This window comes from Schistocerca nitens, chromosome 11 (assembly GCF_023898315.1).
Source record: "Schistocerca nitens isolate TAMUIC-IGC-003100 chromosome 11, iqSchNite1.1, whole genome shotgun sequence".
NCBI lineage: Eukaryota > Metazoa > Arthropoda > Insecta > Orthoptera > Acrididae > Schistocerca > Schistocerca nitens.
In genome coordinates, this window is record NC_064624.1 from 114,001,257 (window position 1) to 114,014,251 (window position 12,995).

At 39.0% G+C, this 12,995-nt stretch overlaps 1 protein-coding gene across 1 annotated transcript in view; it reads left to right on the plus strand.

The window, feature by feature from the left end:
• LOC126212689 (ankyrin repeat domain-containing protein 65-like) overlaps positions 1-12,995 on the plus strand; it is a 256,124-nt gene that overhangs the window by 217,333 nt on the left and 25,796 nt on the right. Inside the window, exon 3 of the mRNA XM_049940105.1 lies at positions 7,904-8,053. Coding sequence (XP_049796062.1) covers positions 7,904-8,053 — 150 coding nt within the window. The remainder of the gene's footprint in view (positions 1-7,903; positions 8,054-12,995) is intronic.

Below are 12,995 nucleotides of genomic sequence, written 5' to 3' on the forward strand. Positions count from 1 at the left end.
TATACATAAAGTGGTTGTTTCGGTTTTAGCATCAACTGTCATGACAGAGGGTACACTCACTGTGTGAATAGAGGGTGACCCAGACTGCTGTGGACACAAAGCTGTATTGCCCAGCACAGGCTCACACAGTGATGGGTGTAGTTTGCAACTGGTAGCCTGTACTGGTTGCTGTAGGCCTGTTCATATAAAGTAGTGTTCAAAGTTGTTCAGTGCCTCTGTGGCTGATGACACTGAGACACCTTTGAATAGTGTCACACTGCATTAAGGTGACGACAAAGTAAGTCACTTACAATCGACACCTCGAGCAAGGTAGTGTACTGCAGAATGATTATAGAGGTGGATGGCAACATTCTCACAAATTTAGATTACTGATGTTGACCTGTGGAATTTTTGTCGTGTAGAAAAGCAGATTATCAGAGTATTCGCTATTCACACCTCAGTACTACAGCTTTGTCTCTGTTCCATAGTTTATTTCTGTGTGCAAGCCATGTCAGCAAGTATCCCAACTTAATTCTTCGTTCTCTCTAAATCCAAATAGAACATAAGGGATTTTAATTGCTGTAAGGGAATGTTGTTGTTGTTGTTGTTGTTGTTGTTGTTGTTGTTGTTGTCTTCAGTCCTGAGACTGGTTTGATGCAGCTCTCCATGCTACTCTATCCTGTGCAAGCTTCTTCATCTCCCAGTACCTACTGCAACCTACATCCTTCTGAATCTGCTTAGTGTATTCATCTCTTGGTCTCCCTCTACGATTTTTACCCTCCACGCTGCCCTCCAATGCTTAATTTGTGATCCCTTGATGCCTCAGAACATGTCCCACCAACCAGTTCCTTCTTCTTGTCAAGTTGTGCCACAAACTACTCCTCCCCAATCCTATTCAATACCTCCTCATTAGTTATGCGATCTACCCATCTAATCTTCAGCATTCTTCTGTAGCACCACATTTCGAAAGCGTCTATTCTCTTCTTGTCCAAACTATTCATCGTCCATGTTTCACTTCCATACATGGCTACACTCCATACATATACTTTCAGCAACGGCTTCCTGACACTTACATGTATACTCGACGTTAACAAATTTCTCTTCTTCAGAAACGCTTTCCTTGCCATTGCCAGTCTACATTTTATATCCTCTCTACTTCGACCATCATCAGTTATTTTTCTCCCCAAACAGCAAAACTCATTTACTACTTTAAGTGTCTTGTTTCCTAATCTGATTCCCTCAACAACACATGATTTAATTCTACTACATTCCATTATCCTCGTTTTGCTTTTGACGACGTTCATCTTATATTCTCCTTTCGAGAGACTGTCCATTCCGTTCAACTGCTCTTTCAAGTCCTTTGCTGTCTCTGACAGAATTACAATGTAATCGGCGAACCTCAAAGTTTTTATTTCTTCTCCATGGACTTTAATACCCACTCCGAATTTTTCTCTTGTTTCCTTTACTGTTACATAAAAGAATAATCGTCTGCTGTCATGGCTTGTATGGAAGATGTTCAGAAAACTGGGTGAAGTAAGCATCGGTGCTCCAGTGTATGGCTGCTCACACCTCTTGCACCCTGAGACCACCTCATCAGACAAACCAGTCCTTGAGGCAGTTCCGGCTGGTTGCCTAAAATTGAGTCTTCTCACCTCAGTTTGTCGTCATCTCTATTCAGCCGTTACATAAAGCTCACACAGTACTTCGATACATTTCCCTGTGTCACACACAGAATACCATGCTTTACTGCATCTTCAATGAACAGGTATCCAACCCGTCTGCATGTCTCGATTGCTCCATGGCTTTTCGATAGCCACCCAGTGAACACTACAGACTTCCATTCTCCTGTGGCACACCTTATGACATTATCTATCCCATCCATTGTTGTTGCCATTGTGCCTCTGATTTCTGTGAGCATTAAAAGTCTCTGCGACCAGAGTTACCTTTATTGTGCACCATTTTACAATTGCATATTTCCATAAAAGTCTACTAGCTACTAACACTGATAAATGATCATTTATTTTTCATTTAGGTTTTAATACTTATGTAGTATTTTATGTGCTATTTGGCATATCAGAAATCTTGTGTTTGAGATGACACTATGTGCATTCCCTGATCCAATTGTAATAAACTTATAGCCAGTATTGTAAATCATTCAGTGTTTTTCTCTTTTATTCAATAATGATTATCATAAAAATTCATGTTTAAAACAACAAACATACTACAATTGTTACTTGTTCTTGAAAAAAATGTTTCTCTACACTACTCCAAACTCGTTCTGCACACTGTGTGAAATGATCAATGTCCTAAGTTTCAAAAAGTTTTTGGTAACGCTAATCTTTTTACTAACAGTATTCTTTGTGTACATTTTACAAATTCTCTTGATGTATATTAGATTCTTGTTGTAATTAGTGATCTTCACCTAGTTCACGGCCTCATACTTCCCACACTATTGGGTGTCAGCTGCAGACACATACATCATTTGGTTCTGGGACTGCCTTGGTCTTTCACTGATTCCACTTGCCCCCCGCCACCACTCTCCCTCAAATTATACTTAGTGTCACACTCAAAACTTTATACACCACAGGTGCCTAGAGTTTTAATAATAATTAAAATAAGATGTATAAAACCGCATGGAAGCAGAATTATTTTTTACTTCATACAGTGAAGTGATACAGTTTTTTCCCATTTCTTGGGGAGGATATCTCACAACCTCCTCCCCCGTGTATCCATGCCAGGCCTTCTAGACATTAGATTCTCACAGAATTTACAATTCATGCCTACTGTATGTGGGTCCGCAGCTCGTGGTCGTGCGGTAGCGTTCTCGCTTCCCCCGTCTGGGTTCCCGGGTTATATTCCCTGCAGGGTCAGGGATTTTCTCTGCCTCGTGATGACTGGGTGTTGTGTGCTGTCCTTGGGTTAGTTAGGTTTAAGTAGTTCTAAGTTCTAGGGGACTGATGACCGTAGATGTTAAGTCCCGTAGTACTCAGAGCCATTTGAACCATTTACTGTATGTGGAGGACAAACTTAATTTTATTTCAGTAGCAAGTTCACAGCACAACTTACGGACTACAGTATCATCAATCACAAACATTGCTCATCGCCTCCCCCTACCCCCCCCCCCCCCCTACACACAAACTTGGATGTGCCAACGCAACACACACACACACACACACACACACACACACACACACACACACACACACACACACACACACACACACACACATTAGTGTGTCTTTTTCCATCACTGGGGAATGACACAGCTTACATTAACTACCTCGTGGTTTTATGTGTGCTTACAAAGTGAGGATGCTCACTTGAAAAATGTTTAAATTTCTGTCAACCGTATTTAATGAATGAAATTTAGATTCATGTGGTAATACTGTTATGACAAGTAACTGTTGCATGGCCACAGCCTCTTTCTGGTGTCAAATCACGAGTTTCACCTTGCCGCACTGTCCGCTGTACTAAATTCCTTCCCCAGCTCAGCTTGAAACAAACTGTCAACAAGTTTGTTTTCTGTACCTCTCAAAGGCCAGTTTTTAAAACAGGCTTTGAACGATTTCTGAAGATCAAAAGTATAACATTAATTACATTAAAAAAATTTTCACAGCCAGACGAGTGTCATGCCTGATTAATATGCATGTTACTATACTCAGAAGTAGCCAAATGACCTGAACTGCATTGCACCTGGTTTGTAAGCAGCCACATAACTGTCTTGCAGTTAGGCTGTTCTCTTTCTCATACAGTCGTTTCACTACACAAAATCATTACTACAAGAGACCACTACAGAAAACTGCCCTTCCCTGCTATTGTCCATATGAAAACCTATATCACAGTAACGTAATTATCAGAAAACCCATTACCAGAGATGGCGGTCCTCAGTGCTTGTAAGCTAAACTTAATTACATTAAATGACATTTCAAAAAGCAAGATTCCGCTTCAAACTACATGCTTCTGTATGGGACTGGAACCCAGGACTCCAATCCGGTCACTACTGTCTTTGCTAACAAAGCATGAGAGATCTTAACTATCATTTTAACCACATGTAACAGCATTGCGCTTGTTTAAACTTGATATGATGAGGCATAAGGTTTTGTTTTGGACAGGGATTGTGAATGACGCACAATAAAATCTTATAATTTTATGTATCGAAATTTTTCACCACTAGAGGGATGATGAAACTGAAATGATTATACAACAAAGTATTCCCCCACTGCGTTCCGAATCCAGCACATATCATGTTGTTTTCTAGCCACATATAGATGCACAATGTCAGTTTATTTCACCACTAGTGAGATATGCTTGTGTCTGAACTAGAAATTATGCAAGGAAAGGTTCTGTGCTGACTGGGACTCTTAACCCTGTACATGCTACCACCACTGACTACACACGAAGAGGTGCTCACTGTCAAATACTTTTCCACCAGTCACTAGGAGTGGAATTTATAAATCTGAAATGATAGGCACAAAAAGATCTGTGCCTGATTCAGAGTCGTAACCGGCACCAATTGTTATTGTTTACATTGCATGCACAAACGCTAAAAATCATAATTGCTTTTCACCTATTACTTGCAGTGCGAATGCTACAACTTGAAATCACACAGTGAAAATTTTTGTACCCAACTAGTATTTAAAACCTGACACCCGTGCCTTTCATTGAAACCTGGATGACTGTGGAATGTTGCAGACACAACAAAATGATGCAACTGTATCGTCCAAAAAGTGTTCAAAATGGCAGAAAGAGATACCTGAGTTAGATTCTCAGTACAGCACCAACATTTTCAACATTGAAAGTTCGAATAAGTGTGCCGTTACTTTACATGATCATTGGTTCAGTAATGAAATAAAATTTCTGGTATAGGAAAGGTTGATGGTGAGCTTCTAATTGTCGGACTATGTTGTTTAACTGAACTCAACAGAAGCTAAGAGGGTCTATTCATAGTTGTTTAGTGTTCGGCTGATCAGTGACTCGAACACAGAGCTTAATCATATGAAGCTAGAGCCATTTTAACAGACCACCAAACTTTCAGTCCAGTGCCATTGTTTTGTTGTTAGCGGAGGATGCTCCTCACTGGATGAGCGTTCCCTTTTCCTGGAGGTTAATTACAGCCTTTACAAAACATTCTTTTCCTTGTTTACCAATAATCAACTTTCACTAGTGGCCTTACCTACCTAATGTGTACTTTCGACTTGATTTTGTAATCGCTGAAATAAAATGACATAATTGTCAGCTGCCTTACTGGCATTATCGTAGCCTATGGAAATTTCTGCAGGAAATGTTTCTCCCACCTGAGCAGCTGTGATCTTGTAAGAGTTTAGGTTGCACCAACACTAGATCATACAAAACAACTCGGTGACAAGTATCAATCAAACTTCCAGAAGGTTCTCCTGGTACCTTTGTTGTATTAATAGCTGCAGTAGTGTGGTATTGTGTCAAGGAAAGTTAATTATTTTCTAGTTCTTTATTTTTGTGCTAGGGGCATATAATTTTATAAGAGAAGAGATGCATTTGATTTATAAGGAAGTCAATCATAGGCAGTCGCTGTCGTTCTGAGAATGGGTCCATTGTTATTCTCGAAGTGGATTCCTTTTGTTATAATTTCTGATGAAATTTATTTTTTACTTTGAGGTCATACTAAGCAGCTTTGTTTATCCAATATAATGTTTTTTTGAAGAGGTCATTCATTATTGTAGTTTCTTCTGTTACTATTAACACCACCAGTCTTTGCAGAGACGAGACTTGTGTTCAGTAAACGTAGCTTCTCCAGATAAATTCCAGGTGGTAAAAGGAGGCCTAAAAAAAGTATTGTATAAGAAAGTCCATAATTTTTTCTATGTAGCGTACTACATTGATGCATATTGCCTATAAGGGCCACCCATAATTTTACTGAAACAAGTAGATTCATGCGTAAGATCATAGAGATTTTGTTTTACATGTTCTCTTACAGGTTGCAATAAGTTTAGTTATCAACCATAATTTTTTATTTGAAGTTACAAATTATTCTGGCTTATTGAATGTTGTACACTTGACGGTCATGAAGATTGTTGATTAAGCCTTCGAAAATGGTGCACAAAGTATTTTGCGCGTGTATGTGGTAAGTGCGCTGAACAAATCAAATCAGAAAATAATTTTCTCATTTTGAGTTGGTTTGTCTTGATGTGGTGGTTTACCAATATGGCCCAATTGATTACTGGCAAACATCATGAAATGTGACCAGTTAACCTTCATGCCACACTTTAATTCAATAGCATATATTGCGGAAGAAAGAAAGAAGTAATTTAGTGTTAAACGTCCTATCGACTGCAAGACCATAAGAGACGAAGCAGAATCTACAGCACTCAAATGTGGGAAAGGAAATAGATAGTGGCATTTCAAGGGAAAGGTCACAGCATTTGCATTGATCGGTTTAAGAAAAAAAAGGAAAATGTAAACCAGGATGGTTGGGTGGACATTTGAGCCATTGGGCCTTAACTTGATAAAATGAAAATGTTTGGTCCTTAGAAAAAATGCACAATCAGGGGCTAATGAGTCCTCAGAATGTAACAGTATGCATCTGGTGTGACAAAGGTCTTTTGTGCTAAGAAATTGTTCCCAGGGATATGTCCATAGTAGTTAGCATCTGTTGTATTCGTGGTTGTCTGCAAATAATTTCATTGTGTCATTTGAAATAGTAATATGTGCTCATCAAACCAAAGGAGAAAAGTAATTTTGATTTTTATCGCCTCTACATGTCTTTTCAACAATGATGGGTGGTGTTGATTTCAATTGTCACACAAAACTTTTCAAGCCATAATTTCAAGTTAAGACATGTCTCTCGTAGCAACTGGCAAAAAGGAATTCGATAATAAACTTTTTCTTGTGTGCAGTCAACAACGATGATGCATGCAGGCTTAGATTCCCACTCCACACAGAACTTTCCGTTAAGTTATTTCCGTTTCAGACATGTGCACATCTCGCTACAGCTAAACTAAGCAGATGTTTAATGTGTATTTGTGGTTAGAAAACAATGATAGGTGCTGGATTCAAATCCCAGTAAAGGTACAAAATACTTTCTCAACATTTCAGATTCTCTTCTTGCATATATTTGGATATGTAATGTATTATTGCCCTTGGTTAACAATCCTATTGTTTGCTGGGTTTGAATCATCTAACACACAACTTTATGCTATGTCATTTCAACATTTGCACACACATGCTTACATGTGGCTAAAATCATATTTAAGATCTTTCATACTTAGTTAAGAGACAATAGTTGCTTAATTGTAATACAAATGTCTTAGTCATGTAATTTCAAGATGAAACTTAAGTTTCTGGAATGTCATTTATTGCAATAAACTTGAGTTTACAAGTGTTGAAGACTGTCACCTGATTATACCAGGTTTCGTGATATTTACATTATTGTGACATTAGTCTGATTGTGGACTCAGTATTACAGATCAATTTCTTCAAGTAGTGGCTCGTAGTAACCATTTTGTAGAGTGAAATGCCCGTACTGAAAAGAGATCGGAGGGACTGTAAGACTGTAACATTATGTGGTTGCATACAATTTAGGTGGAGTGGAATTCAGGCTGTTGGTATAGATTTGATGGTGATAATATCTGAGCTGACCTCTCCAGTAATTCTGTAATTGAGTTTTTGCAAATGTATGTACCTTCTGGCTGCACTTTGTTTTGAACTACATGTTGTATCGTGTTCGGCGACTGCCGTGGGAAGCTCGGGTGGTGCAGCTGATAGTTACTAGCTTACTGGTCATTCATTTGTATTAACGGGAGCCCTGTCCCCATATGTGGCACATGTCGTCCATATAGTTGCCAGTGTGTGGATGGTCCCTCAGCAGTGCTGGCCATAGGGAGGCACCCCCACATCCCCACGAGGAAACGCCAGCCAGCTCACACCCTGCCTCTCTCTGTATGTGCAGCGCACCAGTCGTTACAGAGCTGAGTACCACAATCAGAACCACCACCACCTCCGCCGCTGCCGCCACCTCTGCCAGCGCACCTTGCCAGACACCTGCTGCTGCGCGGCCCACGACTCCTCCACCTGATGAGGCCACAGTCTCTCAAATGCGGTGAGTTCCCTCAAAACACACACACACACACACACACACACACACACACCATTATAAAGTAGATCAGACATAAATACTGAAAAGCTTGAGAACATACATTCATGGGTGGTATCCTCAGGACTAGATCATAGTATCATGGGAGAGAGGTTAATTAAGAATAGGTTGGTAGAGAAAATAGCTATTGTCAACAGTTCAGTGACTTATTCTCATCAAGATCAGCAAACCAATGCCAACAATAAATCATGCAATGTCATCCACAGAAAATTTAGTGGCAGGTAGAGTATGAGTGCACTGAATGTGTAACACTATGCCAAATGAGATAATTGTATGTTACTCTGGATGTATTGGAATGGTCTAGCAGAGGTCACACATACACACATTTATAAGACCATTTTTGGTTCTCGTCAGGAATGAGACGGGGAAAACCCAATAATTTGCTATAAAGTTTCTGTTAGTAACAAAAATTACACTCTGCAAGCACCAGCCAGAAGCAAACGTCAGCAGAGCCTTAGCTTGTCAGGGAGTGGTCCACCTTGGTTGCCCCACTGCTGTAACAGCCAGTCCCAGTAACCACAGACATGCGAAACAGAAACTCTGCCTCCTGTTGACAATGTGTCTGTCTGTGTGAGCAACAGATTTACAGTGCCATGAGCACCAAGAATCCACTGTCATTTGTGGTATGCATTCCTCTCTGTCTTTCCCTTCAGTTTTTAACCTCAACAACTACCTCTAGTGCCACAGCAGTTATTCCCTGATGCCTTCAAATATAACTTACTATGCTGACCCTCGTACTTGTCACAGTTCTCCACATACCACACTATCCTCACCTGTTCTGCACAGACATTCCACAGTTCTTCTGTTAAGAGTTCACCTAGTTTAAACGTCCTTCTATAGCACCGAATTTAGAATGCTCCGATTCCCCTCTTGTTTTTTTCCATAATCCACGATTAATTTTTATGCAGTACTGTGCTCCAAACATACATTAAGGGACATCCAATACAAATTAAGGCCTATCCTTGGTATTAGTAACTTTGTTTTACAAGGAATCTCCTGCTTTCCCATGCAACATTACTCCTTATAACAACCACGCTCTGTCCCTCAGTGTAAATTAGCCTGATGTGTAATAGTCACTACAAGCAGTCTACTGCGTGGTCCTTAATTCCGATGTAAACATTGCCACCAATGTTATTTCTGCTACTCAGCAATACTTTCCTCTTTCTTCCATTCATTAATCCTGATTTAGTGTTCATTCAACTATTTATTACATTCATCAACTCTGGTGATTCATTCAGACTTTCAGTGAACACAGAAATATCACCAGTGAATTTTATTAAACAAAATCGTTTTCACCTTCAGTTTTAATTAAATTTCTCATATTCTATGTTATCTGCTGTACCATATACGTACCTTTTAGAGAAAAAAAAATTCACTGTTTCATGCTGTCAAATGTCATGTAAAGATCTACAAATCCAATAAATATCTCTTGATTTTTCTCACGCATTCCTGCCACTATAAGGTTGAAGGTCAAGTTGTCCTCCCTGGATCCATTACTCCAAATTTAGCATCCTCAAACAGATCATCAGCTTTGTCTTCCATTCTTCTGGATGTTGTTATTTTTGTCAGTAAGTTGGATTCATGAGCTGTTTGGCTCATTGTGCGTAAGCTATCACACTTACCAGCGCTTGGTCACTTCTGTAGTGTTTGGATGTCTTTTTCTGGCTGTCTGTTGTTATGAATTGTCTCTCATCGATTATATAGACGAACGTGAAAATTCGTTTGATCGCCATTCATTATCACATTATCTAGAGCCTCATAGAAGTTAAAATTCACATTCCATTCCTGTGTACTTCAGTATCCTATTTATTTACACACTGAATTCACGTAACAACTCTCTTAAAATTTACTTCACTCATTGTCATAACTAAATTGTGATCTGACTGTACATCTGGTCCTGGGTACACCTTAAAATCCAATACCTGATTCTATAATGTGTGTCTGGTTGTGATGTACTCCAGCTGGAAATGTCTTTACCAGCTAAAGCTCTGCCTCCCTCCTTAAGAGCTGAAAATGCCAAGATACCGAAGCAGTCATACAAATGTCACAGAACACAGGGCACAGCCTTGCAGCAAGTCAGCCATCCACATGTGGTGGAATGGTGCAGGAGGGCTCCTCCAAAGGGAGTGCTTGTAATGGCAACACTGACCACCATAAATGGCAGTCAGTGATTACATTAAACCTCTATGAGGAATTTTTGAGAAAGTTGTGACCGTGAGATAACCTAATGGGAACAGAACAAACAATCTGTTTGACTGGGATTCATTTCCAAAACACTCCAGCAGAGTATAACCAACACTAAACAGGTGGGTGAGGAACAGATGTTCTCCAGCACAAAAGCAAGTCGTAATATTACATATTAATATCAGTTGCCAGCCTAATTAGGCATTTTTGTCAAACAATGTAATAAAGCTCAAGGCAGTGCTAGGGCTAACCTAACTTTGCTTAACACCTACTAAACTCTTTCTTGACATCTGTTCGCACTAGAACACAGTAACCTAACCTTGCAGATAAATGTAGTACTAACTTGGAAGTGAAGACGATGTACCTTGAATGAACTAGATGCAGCAGTTAATACAACCAGTCACCAACACACATGATACTAATAGCATTACTGAACAGGGCAGAGCATGGAATGATTCTGATTTAAATCGGGGTTTATTATGATCATACTCTATAACATCATTGCTTAGTAGAGTTTCTCTATGCCATTACATGAACCAGCTTGCATTAAAATAGCTAACACAGTAAATATTTCTTTCTTGAGCTCAGTTTGAAGCAATTAAACAGAAAGCAAATCTAACTACAGTGGCTCTGGAGGGACCTTTGCTTTGCTTCATTAAGCAACTGGCCTAGCACATGAGAGCTATTAAACTTTCATGGTTTGATGAACCATGCTCATTAACAAAACTACTCAAGTGTGTATGGGAAATTGTGAGTATTGTCATGAATAATTATTCATTAAGTGAAGCACAACAAACTATAACTCTTCAAATAACAAGTGTGCTTTGAAAAGCAGTCTTTTAACCTTCTCAAAATATGGTTGACTGTGCAAATGCCAAAACAATTTTAAATTCAAGTTCAAACACCTACTCATAAAATGAACAGTGATAAAGCTTTGTAATTCTGATCAAAGTGCATAATTAATAATCTTTTTTACTTCTATTCAATATTATTATTCTTGTAACTAACAACTTTACTATTTACTGGTACTTTTTTAAGTAAGGCAAATTATTTAAGAAAATGATTGCAGTTAGATTGAAAACCACACTGGCAGTGTAGTATTTCTCAAACTATAAAACTGAACTTTAAACACAACTCCACACATCAGAAAGTGATCACAACTATTTCTGAATAGTCTTTTCATAATAAATTAGCACACTTGGAATTAAATTCACTAGGATAGGATTCCTGGTGAGGTTTGTGATTTGGGATAATCACAGGTGCAAGATACAGCTTTTAGCAATACCACAATTATTATTAAAATCAACCAGATTTCACAAATACCTGGTCCATTTACAGAGTGGCAAATATAAACATTTTGGTGGAAGGCTGGTGGCACTGGTGGCGTGATTTGCAGTGGCTGTTAACATGACGGCGATGTAGTCATGGCAGTACTGTTGGCCTCGTCCTGTTATAGGTCTTCTGAATTATATTTTTGCAGGGCCGAAAACCGTGCCATTATACATGGTATCACCAAATGCAGAATCAAAGGTGCATAAATAATGCTCTTAGCTCCTCTGCCTCAAAACTGCAAGAATGAGCCACAATGTTCCGCTACTGCTAGCGAGATATTAACCACAGCACTGCTCAAGCCAGACTCCTTAGCCGTCGCAAGGGACGAGTTGCCGCTTGCGTGAACGACACCTTTTCCATTCTGCCAGGCTACTTCTGTAGCTGCAGGGAGTCCCCACATTTTTTACATTCGACCCTGCATTCCCTAACTATGGACCAAGTCATTTACAGTGCATTACATAATAATCATTCCAGTAGTTATTTACATTAACAAGCTTAATTTAAACTTTGTTCCAAAAGTTCCCATAACTGAAATATGTATACATTGTCAAAGAATTTCCATGACAGGTAAAACTCTACATATAACAGATACAGCACTCTACATAAGCAACTCGACAAATAGAAATATCAATACAAAGTAGGTCAAAAATGGATGTTGCATATGCCCCTTGGTTCACTGAAGATTCCTGCTAGGCAAACATCAATAACACCTTAATGGTACCAAGCAGTCGAAAATAATAATCACTTCATCCAGAGTTGAGCATGAAAAGAATACATTGCAAAACACATTAAACCACTATACACTTCATTATCAAAACAAGACATAAGCAACATCATTCAATTATGTACACCTGTCACATCTGACTCTCATTTTGTGAAACAGCAAGTTGAGTAGTAAGCAAAATTCATCTGTATTGCCAAGAATATTGAGTAGCATTTTGTAAGCATTAAGAAATGTAGGTATACACATAAAAGTATACCCCCTACAAATATCACAAGCAATTTGACATTGTACATGCAACACATCCTATAGCGTGATTTTGAAGTTACAAAGGAGGAAACTATCAATGCTGATTCTAATAATAGTAGTCCATCCTTTGATATTTACATAAACAAACATGCTTAAACTGAACCTACTATTCTTTTCTTATTGCCTTTATTTGAAACACAGTCACTCTTTGAAAACTGTAGCAAAACACATACAACACTAACAGATGTTGTTGTCGTGGTCTTCAGTCCTGAGACTGGTTTGATGCAGCTCTCCATGCTACTCTATCCTGTGCAAGCTTCTTCATCTCCCAGTACCTACTGCAACCTACATCCTTCTGAATCTGCTTGATGAAAATAAAATAATTTTGCTACCTGCAATAGC